The sequence below is a fragment of the Oryza sativa genome, chromosome 12 (assembly GCF_034140825.1).
Source record: "Oryza sativa Japonica Group chromosome 12, ASM3414082v1".
NCBI lineage: Eukaryota > Viridiplantae > Streptophyta > Magnoliopsida > Poales > Poaceae > Oryza > Oryza sativa.
This window is the reverse complement of record NC_089046.1, coordinates 17,827,941-17,851,443: the sequence shown is the minus strand read 5'-3', so window position 1 is coordinate 17,851,443 and position 23,503 is coordinate 17,827,941. Positions and strand designations below refer to the sequence as shown.

The 23,503-nt window shown below is 39.9% G+C and overlaps 2 protein-coding genes and 1 long non-coding RNA gene across 3 annotated transcripts; 1 reads left to right on the top strand and 2 right to left on the bottom strand.

The window, feature by feature from the left end:
- Window positions 1–1,049: 1,049 nt before the first annotated feature.
- On the bottom strand, window positions 1,050–3,458 carry LOC112937416 (putative disease resistance protein RGA1). The gene has a single exon (XM_026022040.2). The coding sequence runs from the start codon at window positions 3,456–3,458 to the stop codon at window positions 1,050–1,052; it is 2,409 nt and encodes an 802-aa protein (XP_025877825.2).
- Window positions 3,459–7,877: 4,419 nt separating this feature from the next.
- LOC136354784 (uncharacterized) lies at window positions 7,878–12,535 on the top strand. Its single transcript, XR_010738547.1, has 2 exons — window positions 7,878–8,067; window positions 12,208–12,535. It is a non-coding gene; the product is annotated as an uncharacterized lncRNA (long non-coding RNA).
- Window positions 8,810–13,021, bottom strand: LOC112937321 (putative disease resistance protein RGA3). The gene is made up of 3 exons (XM_026021793.2): window positions 12,884–13,021; window positions 9,346–11,761; window positions 8,810–9,192 (listed from the first exon to the last, which is right to left on the bottom strand). Exon 2 carries the CDS (start codon window positions 11,742–11,744, stop codon window positions 9,348–9,350), a length of 2,397 nt encoding a protein of 798 aa, XP_025877578.2. The 5' UTR covers window positions 11,745–11,761; window positions 12,884–13,021; the 3' UTR covers window positions 8,810–9,192; window positions 9,346–9,347.
- Between the last annotated feature and the right edge of the window lie 10,482 nt (window positions 13,022–23,503).

The window sequence follows — 23,503 nt, the reverse complement described above, 5'->3', positions numbered from 1 at the left end:
CCATTAAATATAATATCGAATATATTTGTTTTGTATTGGAAATGCCGCTATATTTTTTTTTCTATAAACTTGGTCAAACTTAAACAAATCTGATTAGATCGATACAATGTCAAAACTACTTATAATATGAAATGGAGGGAGTAGAAAAATGATCATGCTTGTTCTGCTCATAGGGCCATTGCATCAATGGCTGGCAGAAACTGTTATGGCACTGATGGGCCTTCAAGATAAGCTCCTAGCTACAATTACATGCGTACTTAAACAACTCAGGCCAAATCATGGCCTAATATCAAGGATTCGAGAACAAATGAAATGGAGAACTTTATTATTTGTAGTAACAGTAAAGCGTCGAGATTACTTTCAAGTGGTCTCTATCGGATCAATTTGGCATTGCTCACGAGGATTTGCTGCTGTGTCGTCTTTTGTCGCCACATTTTTTTCTTGCCCCTTGTCAAGAAACTAAACATGTTCCAAGGATGCAATCAGGTATGAACAAGACTAAGGTTTATTTATTGTTGTGGCCTGTTGAACAATCATATTTTCTTTAAAATTCACTTACTCTATTTTATTTAGTTTGCTAGAGTGTGTAGTGATGCTATTAAGAGTGCATGATAGTTGTGACTGGTCACCATGAATTCAAATACTTATCGCTAAAGCATGTTCTTATCGACACAATTATTGTGAGGCAACATGGTTGATACATAATTGACACAATTATACAATGCATATAGGGATACATAGTTGTATTACACACAACATACAATCACCTATTATTTAAAAGACAGTACACATCATTTGAGAGTTTTTTTTTTCACAATAACTGAGCTCACGCCTTTGTAGAAACAATATATCATACCTTCAACCACATGGTGGTTAATTTATAAGCTTATATCATCTGCATGCAAACATATGAGTCAAATGAGCAAGTCTGCAAATGTTTTGGATATTATCTCTAATAAAATGAGTAGTTAATTCTATGAAAGACATGTAACTGGATAATGGATTGACTATGGAAATATAGATCACTCTAAAGCTAGATGTACTTACTTCTATGCCCAGGTTATAGTGGAAGGTGCACGGCTTTTAGGGATCTCAATTTTCTTCAGAGAGGAGAATCTCTTAATGAAATCTGGCAACTCCTCGAATTGTGGGCAGTCACTAACCTTCAGGTATTGAAGAGAGGAAGAAGCTGATGCAAAGCTATCTGGAAAGGTCTTAAACTTGGGAAGTCCTGCAAGTTCAATTGATTCGAGACTATTCAGCCCACCCATTGCTTCCTCTGATTCCATCAAATCTAACTCATCACAGTTATGAATCACCAATTTCTGAAGGGTGACAAGCCGGTTCATGCTGGAGGGGAGAGATGGCAACTTTGGACAATTAAAGACAAATAGCTCTCTGAGTGCACTGAGGCTGCCAAATCCTTCTGTTAGTGATGTCAACATTGGGCAGGCACTAATCTGTAGAAATACCATGGAAGTCCAACCACCAAGGGCATCTTTAGGTAAATATTGTTGCTTAGATGTGAGAATCAAGTACCTCAAGCTGACAAGTCTTTTCACATCTTTTGGCAGCTCCTCCAGTTCTTTGCACCAAGCGAGTTGAAGTGTTTGTAAATTCACCAGCTTACACAGAGAATTGGGTAGGAATTTTATCTTCATATTCCATTGAAGGTCTAGGTACCTTAGGTGCTTCAAATTTCCAATTGAACTTGGTAACTCCTCAAACTCAACTTCAGAGAAAACCAAGACTCTTAGGAGTGTGAAGGTTGCTAAGAGATCTTCAAGAAAGGATTTGCTCACAGTACCATAGTTATGCCTACATGCAAATGTCCTAGCCTTTCTTGCCCTTCTCAGTTGTGTTGGAAATTTTAGTTCTGTTGTGAAGTCTTTGTGGTCCCACACTAGGTTCTTAACTCTTTCAGTGGCAGTAAAATTTTCACAGCCAACAATTGCATGCTCATTTTGAGACACAGATATTGCTAGATCATGAACAAGGCTATGCATTTTGCAATGTGAGATGCTGCCATCATGATTAAAAACATAGTCCTGGAAAAGAGATCTTCCAGCAAGCTCATTAAAGTATTTCTCTCCCACTCTTATTGCCTCCTTAGTTCGACTAGCTGGATTCAATAGACCCATTGCCATCCAATACATTATTATAAGTTCTCTGAAAATATCATAGTCCTTTGGAAAAGTGGATAACCAGGAAAAACAAGTTTTTAAATCAGATGGAAGTGCATCATAACTGAGTTTTAATACTGACAAGATATCATCTTTACCTTTCCCAGTACTCAGCAAATTATTTTCCTTTACTTCTTGCCACATAGAAATGTCTTTTCTGAACAATAGGGATCCCAATGTTCTAGCTGCTAAAGGAAGGCCATCACATTTCTGTACAATGGATTCTCCAATTTTTAGTAACTCTCTATCCTTCGCCTTTTCTCCTCTGAAAGCATATCGAACAAATATTTTCCTGCATTCTTCATGTGGAAGTTTTGGCACTTCGTATGGTTCTAATGTCTTCAATTCTGATGCAATTTTTGTAAGACGTGTAGTGATTAAAATCATGCATCCACTTCTACCACTCGGTAGCAGGTTTATCAATTCTTCCCAGTTGACATTATCATTTGATATGTCATCTAACACTAGCAAGTATCTCTTGTCCCTTAAAAGCTCATGAAGTTTCTTTGTTAATGCTTCTAGGGTTAATTGGTTATTGCTTTCACCGCTATCTGATTGTATGATTATATTTACAATATGTTTTAGGTCAAACGCATTAGATACAGATGCCCATAGCATCTTATCAAACTTATCTTTGGTTGATTTATCATTAAATACCAGTTTTGCTAGGGCAGTCTTGCCTACACCTCCCATTCCAATTAGTGGAAGCACTGACAGGGTATTAGAATTAGATTCAGCAGCTTCTGAAATCATCTTGACAATATCATTTTTAGCTTTATCTCTTCCAAAAATATTTTGCTCGCCTATAAGGGAGTGTGTTTCTCTCTGGGCAAATTGATCTGAAGGTGTGTCTATTGGTTCTTCTTTCAATTCAAAATCTCTTTTAAGCGCAGCTATTTCATTTAGCCTTTCACGGACCTTTCTTATTTTTCTTCCCAGTTCAAAAGGAAAGATGGTTAGTTGGGCAAAATAAGTACAGATTTCACCTTTTCTAACTTTCTGCTGCAACACTCGTGTCCCAACATCATCCAGAACATCATCTATGTCATAGACAACATCTTTGAGATTTTCAAGCCAATGCTTAAGTGAACTGTGTGTAGATTGCTTTCTTTCTGCATCTTTCAGAACAGCACAAATAGCTCCCAATGAGTTTTTCAACTTTTCCAGCTCACTCTTAACATTCCAAGCAAATTTAATGTCGTCGAGAGCATATTCAACAGCAAACGTGGTGACCTTTGACAGTATTGATGAAGCCAAGACAGATAGCACAGTCATTTCTTGAGAAAAACTACTGCATAAGGAAAATGAAATATTTAGGGCCCATGATGTTGTTACAACATTGTAAGAGGAAACATTGATACAGGAGCATTTGCGCTGATTGCAGTGCTTTTTCCTTTTGAAAAATGAAGAGTAAAGAAGGATCATTAACTCATTGGTGTTTTAAAGAGTGCTGTTGGTAGTTGAAAAAGGAAATGAACAATCCTGATTTTGATCAATTCATTTAGTATTCCCTCCGTTCCAAATTACTACGTGTCATTCTAGCTTTGTCCTAAGTAAAACATTTCTATCTTTAACTATCAATTTCTAGAAATTCGTATAGTCTAGTAATATGTGAATTATATATTATGAAAATATTTCTCATGGTGAATCTAAAAACAAATTTTATGATGTTAAACTATGTGAGTTTCTAGAAATTGATAGTCAAAGATACTAATGTTTGACTCGGGACAAAACTAGAAAGACAATTAAGTTGAAATATAGGTAGTACTAGTATAAGAGTTTCCATTCCAGGTGAAAGCAGTGTGTGCTTTGGACACAATATGGACAATTGTAGGGATTATTAAACGTTATATATTATAAAACCAATGGATAGCTTATAACAAGTTATTTAAGAAATGCTGATCTAGAAAGCTTTAGGAGTACTTGCACTTTTGGAAGAGTGGCATAAATAATCCCCATATATTTTGTCCCCTGTGATCTAAAAATTGGTCCCTAAGGAACCCCGGAAGGGCTGCCATCCAATGGGTACACGAAAGTGACGAAGTTGCTTTGACTACTGAACCATGCCTAGATCGTTGGAGCAAATTGGATGATCGGGCCGAGGGCTGCCCCCTAGGTCCTTAGTTGTCAACTTTATGGACATAGAAGATGTTCTGCTTCAATTTTTTTTTACATTTCCAAACTTAATTATATTTTTGCAATGTCACATTCATTATGTTGATTCAATGAGATTTTTGATGTGTACAAATCATTACAATATATTTCTAGAGTCAACTATTATACCAAATACGAAATGTTCTGTATTCCGGGTATTGAAACTTCAGGTTTTGTTGCTCAGTATTGAAAATTACTGGTTTTGATATAGTAGAAGGAAAATCTAACTACGGAATTTCAATCATAAATTTAGCCCATGTTTGTTTGAAATAGCTGGGGGCGTACACATACTCACCGTTATTTCTCGCTTAATGTTGCTGTGAACTTGTGAAGCTTGATGGCTATATTCAAACAGAAGTACCAGATTTCCAGTCTACCTGATACTTGAGATCAATGGTAGATTGCTTCTATCCACTTTACTGCCATAACATGGTGCTAATTCTCATCAGGAACACCAAGATATACATTATACAGTACTGAAACTATCATGTCAACAAAAAAAGAGAAAAACATGTAGTATTTAAATATCGATCTGCTGCATCTGCACTAACAGATCAAGTAATGCAACAAGCAAAAGTTACTTGTACCTTGTAGAATCTGGTTTGGTGCTTTTGAACTCTTGGTGAAGGGACAAGGAAGTCTGCGGTAGTCTGAAAATGCAAGTGCTTAATGTTTGCTGAAACTGTCATTTGTAGTTCAGTCTTAGCTCTTAGGGCAGCTTCTTTGGGCCCTATTAATACTCCCTGAAGCTTGCTCTTTCATTAAGAAAAGCATGTCAGTCTTCCTAATTCCTCCCCTTTCTTCAGATAATATACCTTTGAGAATGTAAGTAGAACATCATCTTCTTTGACAAAAAATAATAATGGAAAATAGAACCTCATAGGAGAGGAATACAGCTTTGCTTGCTACAAGGATCAGACTTTTCATTCCAAAGAATAAGACACATGTTTGAGAACATATGGGCCCTGCTGGGCTAGAAAATTTTCCTGGGCCTACTTGTCAGTTGTCAATGCCTGTTCATAACACTCTTAGAAGTTAGAACATTCTTAGTTTATTATCGGAAGAGAATTTGTGATGAAGGAACTCCTTCCATTTTATGCTGTAAGAAATGCAAAGCCAGAGGATACCTCCCTTGACATCTGAATCGATGATCCTACAAGAAAGGCTTTGAGGTCGCTAAGATGCCAAGCAATCCTTTTAAAATAATTTCTTCAAAACAAACATTTTTGCAAACTGGTGAGCATTCTCATAGAACTTGGCTTTTTCTTGAATCAACTTGCAAAAATTACATCTGAAAGAACTTGTAAAATTTTTATTTTCTGAACTAAACTCATTGCAATTTTTTGCATCTTAACCAATAACCATGCACACAGATGACATATGAGATGGGCTGGGTTGCAAGGCAGGTTGGCCTATCTGGATTATGAATCTGCATGGGCCGAGAAATTAATTGAATGGCGTGTATTTCCGGTTTATGTATCTTGGGATCCAAATTGGCATTTGAAATATGCTAAATTTCGGTAGATGGTGCTTCAGTTCATGTAGGATGTTACTGTGCTACATGATTTTTTTGAAAAGAATTTTTGTGTAAATAAAATGTTATTGAGAATTTGATGATGTTACTGTATTCCCTCCCTCATAGATATCTGATATTTAAGGGTAGTATTTAGCTAAGCTTTTAAAAACCCTAACAGTAAAGGAAAAGCACTGGTAGTGTGATGATAAAGTCATGGGGCACATAACTTCACCCCACTAAGGTTTAAATCCTGATGCTCATAATATTACTAATATGTCATGTGAGCTTTCAATATCATTTTTAGTCTTTTGAGCTAGGGGCGGGGAACATGGGGTACAATTGTACCCCTATTTTCCCCCAAGAAAATTGCTATATGTATGTATATTGTCTATATACATGAATAGCTGAGCTAATTTCTCCAGTACTCCAATCTGGCCCATCGTCCCACAGCGGCACGACCCATTGACCTTGACCAGTTGGAGCTAAATGCCTAAACGGAATTGCTAAAAAACCGTCACAGCAAAAAACTTTGAAATTTAACTATAATATTGTTGTAGTGCAACTATAATATAATTACACTATAGTTACATTATAACTGCAGTGTAACTATACTGTAACTATATGGTAATTTTTATATAAGTTAAATATAAAATCGCATATATTATTTTAGTACTTATATACAAGTATTTTATAGTTATAGTATAGCTATAGTGAAATTATATTACAATTATTGGAATTATATTATGGAGTAGTTATGTGCAGTTTTTTTAGATAGTCCCATGCCCGATGGATCCAAATCGAAAAAAATACTACCATAATTGAACCATAAACTTATTTTAACATAAAATTATATATCGGAATTTAAGTGAATTATGTCCTAAGTGTAAAAAAATAAAAATAAAGTAAATTTTATGAAACCCCACATAACATAGTTACACAAAATCACCGGGATTTTGGCACGTGGCACGTAACCTTATGTATTTTCACAAAACCACACTATTGATAAATTTTGCTCTTATCTATCACACTTTGAGTTTTACAAACTCATCTCAAAACCACAACGTGTTTTGTCCATCGTATAAATATTACATCCACTTTTTAAAATTTTAATATATGAGTACATCAGAATGGTTAATGTTATGGTTTTGTGAAATTTTAGAACCATAATACCCAATTTGTGTTGCATGTTAAAATCTCTATGGTTTTACAACTTATGTAACCTGTAACCTGCATCATGATAGGTGGAGTTTTCTGAAATTTACTCGAAAATTTATATCGAGCGGAACTTTATTTTCACTACTACAATACCTATTTTCCTATGTGGGCATTTTGATTATCTCGTGCAGTAGTCCGGCCCGTCTGCAGCCGGGCGTCTGGGAAAATCGGCATATTCACGTGCGGGCGACCCAACTTCACGGGATAATCGATTATCTCGTGCGGTCGTGTTATACCGTCCTCACGGAACAAAAAAAACCAAAAATAAAAAAGGGTGAAAATCGCCGCCGCCCGCCGGATCCGGGTGGGGGCCCGCCCGCTCGCCGCTGCACAGGAAGGGAGGCAGTGGTCGACGTGCACGACGAGGACGACCTACAGGAGTAGGTCCGCCACCGCGCCCGGCTCGCCACCTCGCCAGCCCGACAGAGGGGAAGGGGAGGAGGGAAAGAGAGAGAGGGGTAGTTGAGGGAGAATAAAAGGGAAAAAGTAAGAGAGAGGATGTGAAAAATTTGAAGTAGATGGGAGGGAAAGGAGGGGGTATTTTTCTGTGCGGTCCACTTAAAAAGCCTGCATGGGAAAATCGATTTTTTCGTGCGATCGGATTAGGAGGCCCGCACGGAAAAATCGATTTTCCTATGAGGGCGATAGCCCCGTGCCGGTTCCTTTATTTTCCCGTGCGGTTCCACTTATGAACCGCATGGAAACAAAAGGGGGCGGCTTCCAGGAAAATCTATCGTGAAGTAGTGTTTACTATGTGAGCTCGATGACCATTGCTACATGGTCCCATATGTCAGTCTCCTGTTTCCTTTCTCTCTACCTCGCGGATTTGCTCCTCGTCTTTCTCCGCTCTCTCGCCGGCTAGCCGCTACCCGGTCGCCGGCGGCGGCCGCCGGCGGAGATGGATGCTGCGGGCGGCGGCGGCTCTAGCCGTCGTTCACCGGGAGCCATCCAGTCCGCTTGTCCCCCTTCAGCCAACGGCGAGCGACGATGGCGGCGAAGGTTAGCCTGTGACTCCTCATCTCCCCCTCTCTCACCTTCCCTCCAGACCAACCGCAGAGGAAGTGGATTCTGAATCCAATCTGTGCAAATCAGATAATAAAATGCTACTAGATTCATTTCTGTCTACGAATTTCTCGCAAAAGAGCGAGAAAATTGATCCCCAAAATAGATACTCTGTATAGTGACTCGATCCGATTTTTATTTCTGGATCAAACCATGAGCGGCCGATGTGCCATGCCATCGCTGGCTCAGTGGCATTAGGAAGAGAATTAGTGGTAGAAAATATCATTTCTTGTGTTGTATTGATATATGACCTCATTATCATTATCAGTATTAGTATCAGATGAGCGTTTTATCGGTTTAAGTGGGTACAGTACTAAGCTCCCTTGGTAGGCTCATTTTGTTTGTTTTCCCCGCCCGTGCCGAGCGAGGTGGAAAGAAGCCATAATATCTATCTAAATGTATGCAATTAAATGCATAGCACTGAAGAAATTCATATCAAACAAACGAAATTGCAAGCTACTGCATAGTTTGTGCTAACAATGAAACACTGAGATTACTTTGAAGTGATCTCAGCCAGATCATCCTGCTCGTTGTCAAGCAACTAAAATTACAATCAGGGTTCTTCCAAGCAGGAAAGGGACTCTGCAAAAAAAAAAAAAAAAAAAAGAAAAAAGAAAGAAAAAGATCACACTTTTTGCAAGGATGCAAGCACATTTGAACAAGACCAAGGTCTCCGGCCTTTATTGCTGAACAATCATATTTGCTTTTATATTCACTCATTTTATTAGGAGTAATGTACATATTACATTTGACCAGTTACCATTAATAATTCAAACGCTTATAGCTAAAGCATGTTTTTTTTATTGACACAATTATTGTGCAGCAACCTATAAAATGCTTATAGGGATACATTGGTGTATTGCACGCAACACGCACAGCCACCTATTTTTTAGAACAAGTAATAATAAGCAACAGTGCACACGGAATTGCAGAGTTCCATGGAATGACGGAATTCCCCTTGCTTAGTTTGATATTTTTCGCAAGAACTGAGCTTGCGCTTTTGAAGCAACAGTGTAGCACAACTTCAACCACCATGGTGGTTAATTTATAAGCGTATATCATCTGCATGCAAACATATGGGTGAAGTGAACAAGTGTGCAAATGTTTTGAATATTATCACTAATAAAATGTGTAGTAAAAAAACAATTAAAGACAAGTAACTGGATTATGGATTGATAATGGAAGTATGGACCACTCTAAGGTAGATGTACTTACTTCTATGCCCAGGTTTTACTGGAATATTGACGCCTTTCAGGGATCTCAATTTTCTTCAGAGAAGAAAATCTCTGGATGAAATCTGGCAACTTCTTGAATTCTTTGCAGTCACTAACCTTCAGGTATTCAAGAGTGGAAGCAGCTGATGCAAAGCTATCTGGAAAGGTCTCAAACTTTGGAAGCCCCACAAGTTCAATTGATTTGAGACTCTTCATTCCACCCATTGCTTCCTTTGGTTCCATCAAATTTAACTCATCACAGTTATGAATCACCAATTTCTGAAGGGTGACTAACCGGTTCATGCTAGAGGGGAGAGAGGGCAAATTTGGACAATTGAAGACAAATAGCTCTCTAAGTGCACTGAGGCTGCCAAATCCTTCTGTCAGTGATGTTAACATTGGGCAGGCACTAATCTGTAGAAATACCATGGAAGTCCAACCCATGAGGGCATCATTAGGAAGATATTGTTGCTTAGATGTGAGGATTAAGTACCTCAAGCTGACAAGTCTTTTAACATCTCTTGGCAGCTCCTCCAGTTCTTTGCACCAAGCAAGTTGAAGTGTTTGCAAATTCACCAGCTTACACAGAGAATTGGGAAGGTATTTGATCTTCATATTCCATTGCAGATCTAGGTATCTTAGGTGCTTCAAATTTCCAATTGAACTTGGTAACTCCTCAAACTCAACTTCAGAGAAAACCAAGATTCGTAGGCGTGTAAAGGTTGCCAAGAGATCTTCAAGAAAGGATTTGCTCACAGTACCATAGTTGTGCCTACTCGCAAATGTCCTTGCCTTCCTTGCCCTTCTCAGTTGTTTTGGAAATTTTAGGTCCTTTGAGAACTCCTTCTGGTCCCACACAAGATGCTTAACTCTTTTGGAGGCACTAAAGTTTTCACAGCTAATTGTTGCATGCTCATTGGGAGATACAGATATTGCTAGGTCATGAACAAAGCTATGCATTTTACAATGTGAGATGGTGCCATCATGACTAAAAACATAGTCTTGGAAAAGAGATCTCCCTGCAAGCTCACTAAAATATCTCTCTCCCATTCTTATTGCCTCCTTACTTCCACTAGCTGTATTCAACAGACCCATTGCCATCCAATACATTATTAAAAGTTCTCTGAAAATCTCATAGTCCTTTGGGAAAGTGGATAAGCTGGCAAAACATGCTCTTAAATCAGATGGAAGTGCATCATAACTCAGTTTTAAAACTGATAAGATATCCGTGTTCGGGATATTTGTTTCCTTAACTTCTTGCCACTTAGAGATATCTTCCATAGACAATAGGGATCCCAGAGTCCTAACTGCTAAAGGAAGACCATCACATTTCTGTACAATGGATTCTCCAATTTTTAGTAACTCAGTATCCTTTGCCTTCTGTCCTTTGAATGCATATCGAGCAAATACTTTCATGCATTCTTCATGTGGAAGTTTTGGCACTTCATATGGCTCTATGGTCTTCAATACTGATGCAATTTTTGAGAGACGCGTGGTGATTAAAATCATGCTTCCACTTCTACCACTCGGTAGCAGGTTCATCAATTCTTCCCAATCATTAATGTTATCATGTGATATGTCGTCTAACACTAGCAAGTATCTCTTATCTCCTGAAAGCTCATGAAGTTTCTTTTGTAGTGCTTCTAGGGTTAATTGCTTGTTGCTTTCACCGCTATCTGATTGTATGATAATATCTACTATATGTTTAAGATCAGACACATTAGCTACACATGCCCATAGCATCTTATCAAACTTTTCTTTGGTTCGTTTGTCATTAAATACCAGTTTTGCTAGGGCAGTCTTGCCTACACCTCCCATTCCAATTAGTGGAAGCACTGACAGTGTATCAGAATTAGATTCAGCAGCTTCTGAAATCACCTTCACAATATCATTTTTAGCTTTATCTCTCCCAACAATCTTTCGCTCATCTACAATTGAGTATGTTTCTCTCTGTACAATTCGATCTGAAGGTGTGTCTATTGGTTCTTCTTTCAAATCAAAATTTCTTTTAAGTGCAGATATTTCATTTAGCCTTTCACGAACCCTTCTTATCTTTCTTCCCAGTTCAAAAGGAAAAATGAATAGTTGAGCAAAATAAGTACGGATTTCACCTTTTCCAACTTTCTGCTGCAATGCTCGTGTCCCAACGTCATCGAGAACATCATCTATGTCGTAGACAATGTCTTTGAGGTTTTCCAGCCAATGTTTAAGTGAACTAGATGTAGATTGCTTCCTTTCAGCATCTTTAAGAACAGCGCAAATAGCCTTCAATGAGTTTCTCAGCTTTTCTATCTCACTCCTAACTGTGCAAGCAAGTTTGATGTCGTCGAGAGCATATTCAACAGCAAATGTAGTGACCTTTGAGAGTATTGATGAAGCAAAGACAGACAGTGCTGCCATTTCTTGAGAAAAAACTACTGCATACAGAAGCAGTGAAATATTTAGGGTCCATGGTGCTGTTATAACTTATGACAATTTAACAGGAGATATTGATACAGAAGAGCATTTGTGCTGATCGCAGTGCAATTTTCTCTTTGGAAAAATGAACAGTAAGGAAGGACCATTGATGTATTTTAAAGGGTGCTGTTGATAATTGAAGAGGGAAAGAACAATTCTTCGTTTGGCCAGATTCATTGAGTATCAGTTATAACAGATATCCATTACAGAGGAAAGCAGAAGTGTGCTTTAGTTGCCAACTTAATGGACATAGATGATAATTTGGTCGAGTCTTTTGTATTTCCAGACTTAATTTATATTCTTGTAATGTTTATTAAATGCGCTGTTCAATGAGATTTTTAATGTGTACAATGACAATCATACCAAATATGAAAAGCTCTGCAGTCTGAATAAAGTTCTATTTCAGTATTTCAGGCGGCCTGCTCTGCTCCCCTGTTGGAAGTTTCAGTTCTGTTTTATGAAGATTAGAAATTTCAGTTTTTGATCTAGGAAAAGGAAATCCAGCCATGTGAGTATGTGACTTCAATTATAAATTTAGCTTATATTTATTCGAAATAGCTGAGGGCATGCTCACCAGTCACTATTTCACTTCATGTTGTTGTGAACATCAGTAGTATCAGTCTACCAGATATGTAAGATCAGAGATTTTTTTGCTTCTCTCTACTTTGCTACGTCAGAATGATTAGGACATGTCAAAATTAATTTTGATGAAACAAAGGGATGGTTCACTTTTACAGCCTCGTCTTTTCACTTATGCTTATGCTTATTAGCTAAAATTTGAATTTTCAACTTTAAATTTGGAGTTGATTTTGAGTTTTTTTTATCGAAGTTTATTTTTCAACCTTTGCTTTTAGATCACTAAGAGCGCATATATAAAAGGTTTATTCACAAATTATTTTTCGTTTGTAAATATGTCGTTTGGCTTCTTCCATCAATAAGCCAAACGATGGGGCCTTAGATATATCACATGAATAGTACCAGATCTACTAATATGTCAAGAAATGAGAAAACACATGTAGTAGTGGTTAAACATCGATCTACATTATAAATCAATGTAATGCAACAGCAGAGTTTTCTTGTACCTTAGAGAATCTGGTCACACTGTTCAGGAGGAACAGAAGGATGAAATTTGAAATGCAGAGTCTGCAGTTTGTCTGAAATGCAGGCGCTAATAATGTTTGCTGGAACTGTCACCAGCAGTTCAGCCTTAGCTCTTAGGGCAGCTTCTTTGGGTCTAATTAATACTCCTGGAGCTTGCTCTTTCATTAAGAAAAGCATTACTTTTCCTAATTCCTCCCCTTTCTTCAGATAATGTACCTTTGGAAATGCAGCAGATATTATCTCCCCAACAAAAAGGAAAAAAAAAAAGACAAAAAGAGCAGAATCTCCCAGGAGAGGAATACAGCTTTGCTTGCTACAAAGATCTGTGTTTTGCTTACAAAGAGAGACAAATAACATATGGGCCCTACTGGGCCGGAAAATTTTCCTGGGCCTACCTGTCAATGGCAGTTCAGCCTATTAGAACAATAGATTGTTGGAAGAGAACTTATGACGAAGAAACTCCTTGCATTATATATGCAGTAACAAATGTAGAGCCAGAAGATACTTCCCTTAACATCTGAATTGATGCTCCTACATATAGGGCTTTAAGGTTGCAAACATGTCAAGCAATATGCTATTCTCCAAGTTTCACTCAGATGCTAAATAGCCAAATCCCTCTAGAAAGAACTTAAGAAAACAATTTGTGCAAACTAGTGCGAGTATATTTGTGATTCACATAGGTTTGGGCCAAGTTTGATTTAGATTACTGTCTGGATTATTTTCGCAAATTATCTATTTGATTTAGTTATAAAGATAAGTTAAATATTTTGAGAAATAAAATTAATAAATAGTTTAAAACAAGTAGTCTAAGCACTGCAGCAGAAGAACCTTTTTTTAGACAACGTATTTTTTAAGCATGGATGAAATAATTTATTTCAATAATCTGGTGAATAATCTGAGATTTTTTTCTTTAATCAGCTTTCAAAATTACGTGTGAAAAAACTAGCAAAATTTATGTATGAAAACCTTACTCCCTCTATTACAAAAAGAATACAATGAGAGATTGCTGAGAGTAGGAGATTGGTCGGAGGAACATGAGGAGAAATTTGAATAGGTGCTGGTTGGGGGAAAAAGTAATACTCTATAGTTGTTTCCCTTTACAAAATTTGAATAATAGGATTGGCATTCTTTTTGGGAGAGTGTACACAATTTATATTTTCTCAACAAACTCACCGTAAATGTTTTTCATCTTAACCATGTAAAGTGAAAGAAAATGGGAACATATTAAATGGGCTTGGTTGCGTGATCCTTGATCCAACTGTCCTTCTTGGCAGCTCGGCCTGTCTAGACTCTAGAGCTAATGAATTGAATGGGCCATCTATTTTATTTCGTGAGCGAATTTTACAATGGAGGCCCCATATTAATTCTCTCTTATTTATATTCAATGCAAATTGGCATTTAAAATAAGAATAAGTTCATGTGAGGTCCCTTAACTTGTCAACGAATCTAATTTTCGTCCTTTAACCAAAAAACCATATACAACGGGTCCCTCTAATGTCAAAACCGGAGCAATATAGGTCCCATGACGGTTTGGACGAGGGTTTTAGCCTACGTGGCTAAATTGACCCGGTTTTCATCTGCTTGGTATTGATGTGGTATTGACGTGGCAATTTGACTTGAAAATTACTACCTCCATATTTTAATGTATGACGCCGTTGACTTTTTATCCAACGTTTGACCATTCGTCTTATTCAAAAAATTTATACAATTATCATTTATTTTATTGTGACTCAACTCATCATCAAATGTTCTTTAAGCATGATATAAATACTTTCATATTTGCACAAAAATTTTGAATAAAACAAATGGTCAAACACTGGTCGAAAAGTCAATGGCGTCATACATGAAAATACGGAGGGAGTAATAAAAACAATGACTCCACATGTCAGTTACACCAAAAGAATTATTAAAAAATAGTGGGGCCCACATGGGCCACACATGTCATTCTCACACCCTCCTCTTCTTCCTCCTCTCTTCCCATCTGCCCTCTCTTCATCTCTCTCCCCTCTTCTCTCTCCATGCGCCACGGGGAGGTCCAGCGGCCGACGACACAAGAGAAGGGGAGGGCGTCAGCGGCAGTAGCGCTGGGTGGTGGCCCACACCTCAAACATGGGTCCGTCATAGCGCAACCCGTCGTTGTCATGGCGCCCGGAGCTCGCCGGAGAAGAGATGGACGTTGGCGACATGACCTCCCTCGAGTCAAAGAACTCATCTTTGTCATCCTCCCTCGCCTCCGAGAAGCGGGACCGCGCCATGGATATGTGCAATCTCTCTTTCTCCCCACACCTCACCACGCCGCAAGAAACGACCACAAACTCACCACTCCCCACCGCCCCAAGAACAGATCAGTGGCATGGGACGGTGATGTACGGCATGCAGCCGGATCTCGTGGATCTCGCGGTAGCAGCCGGAGGAGGAGGGGAGGGATCTCGCGGATCTCGCTCGCCCCTTTGCTCCGCCTGCAGCCTGCCGAATCCCCCTGATGAGGACACAACTAGCTCGGATATGACCATGTCTAACTTATGTATTCATCAACTAAAGGTGCATATGTTCTATCTTAGATTTACTTATTATATATTTGAACAAATGTTACTACACCATGAGTTTTGTATCTTTTCGTTTGCAGAGGTACTTGCTTGGGTGAAGGAAAAGAAACCGAGCATAAGGAATGCAAGGATGATCAAAGAAGTTGATTGGGGACCAAACTAAGACATTCTCCAAGTCTACTTCTACCTCACCACGCCACTTTTGGTCCATAGAAGACAAGAGATAAAGTTCTACACGTTTTGGATTCGGATTCAGGCCTCATGACAGCATCAATTTCAAACGGACCTAGCCGCTAATCTAAAAGGAATTTTAGGGCCCATGAGCACTTGTTGGAAAGTTTATTGGAGTCTACTTTCATATGGTTTTGGTCCCACGTCAAAATTCCCACCAAGATATCGGGAATCTGCAAAACAAGTCACGTACCTCATCCAGTCCAAATATGATTTGGGTTGTGGGCTTTGTAATTATGTCGTGGCTTAGCCCAAGGGGATGCGCGCTCTAGGGCAACCCAAGGACGTCTCAAATCATATTTATTCAGCAGCCGTCATAGTTTAGAGTCAGGTTTTGCTTAGATTATTTATGCCATTGCAATTTCGTTGCTAGATTGGTTTGTGGAACCTCAAATTCGAGTGCTTAATCATTCATACACAATTGTGTTGCAATCTATCTTGTTCTTACTTGTGTTATTTGATTCACATGCAGGGATTAGCCTTCTCGGCGAGGTCAACCGAGCAGTGGACGGTTGATAACTAGAGGAGACGTGGTGCTACGATTGCAGAGTTCAGATTGTGTTGATCGGAAGCCGCATTGTGTGTGTCAAGTTTCCACTAAATCGAGAGTTATCAATAACTATTGGAAGATCGGGACCTAGCATCCTCATCCAACCCTCACCTAGCGCTCCCGCCGCCGACGCCTCCCCTTCTCTTGCGTCACCGGGCGCTGCCACCGCCGTGTTGCCATCCGCCGGACCTCCCCGTGGCGCCTAGAGAGAGGAGAGGGGAGATGGGGAGAGTGGAGGAAGAAGAGGAGGGGTGAGAATGACATGTGAGGCCTATGTGGGCCCCACCATTTTTTAATTAATTCTTTTGGTGTAACTGACATGTGGGGTCACTATTTTTATTAATGTCCAAACCAAATTGCCATGTCAATGCCACGTCAGATAAAGACCGGGTCAATTTAATTAGCCACGTAAGCTAAAACTGCCGTGTGATCTATGTTGCACCTGTTTTGACAGTTGAGGGACCCGTTGTATCTGGTTTTCAGGTTAAAGGATGAAAATCGGATTCATTGACAAGTTAAGAGGCCTCAGATGAACTTATTCCTTTAAAATATCATGGATCGGTATGTTGCGTCAGTTCATGTGGGAGATATTACAAACCTGTATAATGTTTTTGAAAAGGATTTTCTTTTGCGAAAATTTGAAAAGGTACTTTTATTGAGGATTCGAGGACAGCTCTACGTACCATATATCGATAATTTTCGTGCCGGGAAGATTTTTGTAATCTAATTAGTTTTCTTTTAGAACATATATAGAGGATCAGTACGTTGACATGAACTGTACGTTGACCGGGAATAACATTTTGAAAGCTGTACAGCGGACAAGTTCAGTACGTTGACACATGAACTGTCATAATTTTCTTAAGTTCTTAAATTACGACATTTAAAGTTTAAACATAGCATGCATGCATAAAATTCTTTAGGAATGAAAAAAAAATTGGAGACTGGCAACTGTCATAAACCACTCATATAGTCTCAAAAAGTCAAAGTAATAATAAAAAAGCAGAGAGTATTTCATGCATGCCAAAAGCTTCATAAACAGTGAGAGATGCTTCAAGTTTTATTCCTGCTGACATATGGATGGTCAAGGGACTTCCTAGATACCAATTGATGGTCGAGAATTTCTCAACCGGAAAAAAAAAAAAAGAAAAGGCAACCCAACATATACTACATGTTTGAATGGCAGCTGACACTCAGGAATAATCAAGATACTAATTCTCGATCAAAATTGTTAATCAGTTTCATGATTCGATCGATCTCAAAAGCTAAGAACACGACTTGCTACAAACATGCACAGCCACTATATGTACAGCACTAACACCCCTACACAAATAAAGAATTGACCAGAGAATTTCTGAATTCAAAACTTTATACTGACAGTTCCATGGCATATATATATATATATTCTAGTTAGCTTCCTAGAAAGTTACTGCATCATCGATCACACAGATGCTGAGATGCAACAGTCGCAGTTAAGTTTATTCTCTCTTTCTGTTCCAGAATATTCGTGTGTCACTCGAGCAAAAGCTAGCAAGAGAAAGATTCGATCCCCTCTAATTAATTCCTTCCTTGCTTTCACAAGTTTCTACTAACTTAACAAATGGCTGGAACAAAATCTAACATGGTGTACACTAATGGGCACTTGCATTTATTTGCATGAATATTACACACCATCAGAATTATCTTTTGTTTTTTTTTTTTGGTCATATGGACGCTGAAAGTATCTAAGAACTTATTTACATCCAAAGGACCACGAAAAGGAAGGATCCATGCATATGAGATAAGCTAGGCATGCACCTAGAGATCTAGGCTGCGTTCGTTTGGAGAACGGGAGTGAGTTTGTTTCATATTTCGCGCGCACGCTTCCCGAACTACTAAACGGTGCATTTTTTGTAAAAAATTTCTATAAGAAAGTTACTTTAAAAAATCATATTAATCCATTTTTAAAGTTTAAAATAATTAATACTCAATTAATCATACGCTAATGGCTCACCTCGTTTTGCGTATCTTCCCAATCTTCTCTATCTCTTCTCCTCAAACACAACCCTAGTAGAGGGATATCTAGTGCTCAATCTAACTAGATAGTTTAGCCACTGGAATTAAGTTTAATTCATAAAGTGAAAGAAAAGGAAGAACAATGGAAGGATCACTCTTGCAGCTAAATATCCATGGTCTTAATTAGAATTAGGAGGCGAAATTAAATTAAAGCATGCCGAGGGACAAACTGTCAATCAAGCTACTTCAAGTTGCAATGCGCACTTGAGCATATGGCAAGCCAAAAGAAATGTGATATGATTAAGTAACACCCACTGGAAACACCCCGGCGGCGCATATTAATTAGTGATCAGCACAATATTGCACCACATCTTGATGAAGCCTCCTTTGATCTTTGATTAGGAGAAGCACCAAGTAATAAGTTGATATTTATGTGTGTTGTGATGAGCTGATGATAGAGCACCAAGTTGGTACTGGCACGCGATTAGTGATGATTATCAGATGACGGGCTAGAAACCCAGCTTGTTTTAGATACCATAATGAGAGACTCTTGAAAGACCTTGGACACTTCCCATAATTAAATTGCATGAAATTAATAGATTAGGATGAGGATGAATGCATGCATTCCTAGTCGTTTACTGGACCAGGTTGGTGTTGGGATTTCACCGGATCAACCAATTAGGAATGCATTATATTTTAGGAAGCAAAGCTCTTCAATCAGTGAGCATACTTCATGTAAATGTAGGTCTTGTTGCAGCATGGGCGTAAAAAGACATCATAGATAACAACTAATTCTCGTAAAGTTCTTTCGGTTCAAGGGAGGGTTACTTACAAGTGGAGTCTGGCGAGGAACTGGAAGGAAGAGCCTGCTTGAGCGAAAGCGAGTCAAAGACGGATTAAGCTTTTCTAAAAGAAATAGCTCCGGCGTGAACAGTAAAAGCAAGCACTGATCGCTACTACGCGTAATAATTATTCTCGAGAAGGGACAGAGGCGGCGAGTGCCGGGAAGGGAAGGATTTTCAATCATTTAGCCGCTCCATAGACTTTTGAGCTTAGTATGGAGTTGCCTGGATTAGATCCTCGTTGGTCCTTGAAGAAGAAGGCGGAAGACTTAAACCCTTCATTTCCTAATTTTTGGTTCGGCTCTCCTAAAGAATTGACTTCCTAGAGCCGCATGTTATACAATTTCTTTATTCAGACAGCGGGTCAACAAACGAATCCCTTTCATTAAATGATATGGAAATCGTCGTTTCACTTCTCGATAATGGTAGAACCCAGGACTCTATTTCCCTTGCGAAGGGGGCTTTGTATATAACTTTGCAAACGACCTACCTTACTTCCCTAAATAAATAGGTTCTCTTCCCGATATCCTAGGTTAGTAATATTAGTAGAGGGTAGTTCAATTCAAGAATGCTCCCCTTACCCCAAGGGAACTTGGTGTTAGAGTGAAAGTCATTCCGCCAAGAAGAAATTACTACCGGGTTCGTTTTTTCATTATAGAATCGGCCCTATCGCTTAAGGTTCCTTTTGAGTACGATCATATTAGTGAGATGAGGCATATCGACTCAATCAATACACGCGTGAACTAGAACGAAGCAAAGTTTTGCCTCTTGTCAGAAATTTTGCTTCCTATTATTCCATGCTTCTTCGTTCTAGTTCTCTCGTAGTCGTGTTTGTTGATTGAGTCGTTCGATCCCAGTGAAATCCCAACAGTTAACGGTATGGCATGCATTTGCTGGTTGGATACAGGATGATCATAACCAGTGACGAGGTTGTTCTATGGTGTGGTCTTGGAGCTGTGGTAACTCTTCTCACTGGTGGAGAAAGGGTTTTTACTCCCAGATCGTAACCCTCCTGTAGTCCCGGTTTTCCAACCGGGACTATGAATCCGGGACTAAAGATCGCTATCTTTAGTCCCGGGTGAAAAAACCGGGAGTAAAAATCCATTTTTAGTCCCGGTTGGTGTTAACAACCGGGACTAAAGATGCTTTATCTTTAGTCCCGGTTGGTACTAAAAAGACTAGATCCGGTTGCTCTTTATTATTTTATTTTCTTCATTGTTTTTAATCAAAATCACAAATCAATCCCATCCCCAAAATCACAAATCAATCATTTTCAAATTGCTTCCAAATCCACAATCGATCATCTCAAATACTCAAATACATCACAAAATCTCAAAAAAAAAATTACATCACAACTTCTACAAAATTATCAAATATTCACATCACACACAAATCAAATACATCACACAACAATCAGATCCAATCAAATACATCACACAACAATCTCAAATTCTTAAAAAAAAAAATCCGCCGCCTCGCCGGCCGGCCCTCCGCGCCCCGCCGCCCTCGCGCCGGCCACCGCCGCAGGCTGCAGACTCACCGCGCGACGCGCCGGCCGGCTGCCTGCCGCACCCCGCCGCCGCGCGGCCGCCAGCCGCCGCCTCGCCGGCCGGCCCTCCGCGCCCCGCCGCCCTCGCGCCGGCCGCCGCCGCAGGCTGCCGCCTCACCGCGCGACGCGCCGCCGCCGCGCCGGCCGGCGGGCCCGCCGCGCCCCGCTGCCCTCGTGCCGATTGCCGCCTCACTGCGCGCCGCGCCGGCCTGGCCTCCGACCGCCCTCGGTCTGTTAGAGAGAAGGAGAGGAGAAGGAGAGGAAGATAAGGTTGAGGAGATAAGGTTGAGGAGAGGAGGAGATAAGGTTGAGGAGAGGAGGAGAGAGGAGTTAAAGGAGAGAAGGAAATACCTCGATCCGATCGCGCATGCCTCTCCGATCTCTGCGTCGATCTTTTTTCCCGGTTGCGCATGCCTCTCCGATCTCCGCATAGATCTTTTTTCCGGTTGGTAACACCAACCGGGACTAAAGATATCTTTAGTCCCGGTTGGTGTTACCAACTGGGAGTAAAGCGTATGGCGATCTTTTTTCCCGGTTGGTAACACCAACCGGGATTATAAATAGATCTTCAACCGGGACTAAAGATTGAAAAGTAGCATGGAGCTTTCAAACCGGGACTAAAGATATTTTTAGTCCCGGTTTTTAATACAACCGAGACTATTGTGAAATCTGGTCGACCGACCAAAGATGGTTTCTCCACTAGTGTCTTGGGGTCAAAACCACAAGTACATATGGTCGTCACTGGTTATCCAAGTGACAACATTGACCGGACCCGACCCATCGATGTTTTTCTTGGAGTCACAGTGACTCAAATTAAGATTGGAAATTTTGCTACAGGATACCGTGACTTCGCGGTTTTAGCTGTAGAACACCGCACGAAGTGACTTTTGGGGGAAAATACTCCTAAAAGTTGGATATTTACTGGTGGACACCGCACGCATATTAAAGTAATAATTTCCGGTTGAAGAAGAGAGAGAAATCGCATGAAATGTCAGAAATACCCTTGGGCCCACATGTCAGCTCTCATATCTCTCTTCTCTCTATCTCCTCCTTCACTTCTTTCTCTATCCCACATGTCAGTAATGACGGCGGGCAGGTGAGGTCCGGCGGCCGGCGGCGGCGGGAGGGCAAGGGCGGAGTGGCCGCGGCGCGCCCGGACAACGGCGCCGGCCGCCGACGGCGCCCCTCCCTTCTCACTCCGTGCGCTGTAGCCATCGCAGTCCGGCCGCGCCGCTGCTCCTCCACACACAGCTGCCACCGCTAAACCTTGTCTGCTGTCCGGCCGGCGCCGCTGTTCGGGCGCACCGCGGCCGGCGCCAACGCTTCTCCGTGCGCCACTGGTCGCGTCCGCTCTGCCCTCGTCCTCCTGCCGCTGCCGCCGCCAAACCTCGCCTGCCCACCGTCGTCGCTGACATGTGGAATATAGAGAGAAGATATTGGAGAGAGAAGTGAAGGAGGGGATAGAGAGAGAAGAGAGATATGAGAGCTGACATGTGGGCCAAGGACATTTCAGGCGATTTCTCTCTCCTCTTCAACCATAAATTTTTGCTTTAATGCGTGCGGTATTCACCAGCAAATATCCAACTTTGGGAGTGTTTTCCCCCAAAAATCACTTCTTGTGATATCCTACAGTTAAAACCGCGAAGTCAGAGTGTCCGTAGCAAAATTTCTCAATCACAACTCCGTCCCAAGAAAAAGCCAACCCTAGTTATGAACCTGGACACACATGTGTCAAGGTTCGTCGGTAGGATTGGTTTTTTTACGGGACGGAGAGAGTAAGATTCAACACATGAGACCCTAAGATGAAAACCCTGGATTTGATATTTTCTTATGGGCGTTGCAACAAACATAAATATTTTAACATATCTTGTTTTTAGTAATGGTCAGGCCTGTGTGGATGATCAATCAACTCCTAGTTCGATATATAATGGGGTTGTATGTTTTTACCCTTTTATTATTGCTAGTGATGTGATAATTTTATTTTATTTTTATTTTTGCCGATATTAAGGTAATAATTTTTTCAAGCTTAGTGGTGTAGCAGCTGTGTGTACATCTAGTTGGTAAAGAAGCCGAAAGTTACACTTCCTCTATGGAAAAAATTAAGAAATATACCTAGACTTATTGGCATAGATTGTTACGTACGTATATATACCGATAAGTCCAAGTTTGATTTCCCCTCCATTCAAATTTGATCCACTCCATCCAAAATTTATAAACTATGGCCCTTTTTTTTTTGCTCTTATGAACAAAAAAGTAGAGGACTACTGGACTAAACAAATAGATTGTTTTCCAGTTGTTTTTTATTAAAAAAATTCCAGAAGTCATTCCTGCACTGTAGTGTCGAATGTTAGATTTAATTAGCTTTTTTTTACTTAACTGAGTTAATTAGTTGGGACCACACCCGTAAACTTGAAGGATTAAATGTCACCGGTTTATAAACCATAAAAGAAAAAGTCAGTTTAAAAGTCTAAGCCCAATAAATCAAAACCTAAACTAAACAAAGTGGTGGTTTGGTCTAGACATTAATGTATTATCCTGTGTGGATGTTGATTTTCGCAGGCACCTGGTTGCAGACGGGCAGGACCTTCGTACGGGAAAATGTATTTTGACCGCACGAAAAAATCGAATCCTTAGTAATGATGCAATATATACTACTATACCAGAGATTGATCATTACTAATATCAGTCTTACATTAATTACAGGGTCACATCACCTCATCATAGTTAGACTAATCTATCGTTTGAACTCCGACAATTTCTCACCGTGTGTAACCTAAACCCTACTGATCTCGATTGATGTCAACCCTGTATATCTATAATCCATACTTCCTCCGTCTCTAAAAAAAACCTAACCCAGTATGGAATGAGATATAATCTAGTACAACGAAGTT

Bases quoted from the DNA above. Each gene is read 5' to 3' on its own strand.
- LOC112937321 (XM_026021793.2), bottom strand. From the start codon at position 11,744: ATGGCAGCACTGTCTGTCTTTGCTTCATCAATACTCTCAAAGGTCACT.
- LOC112937416 (XM_026022040.2), bottom strand. From the start codon at position 3,458: ATGACTGTGCTATCTGTCTTGGCTTCATCAATACTGTCAAAGGTCACC.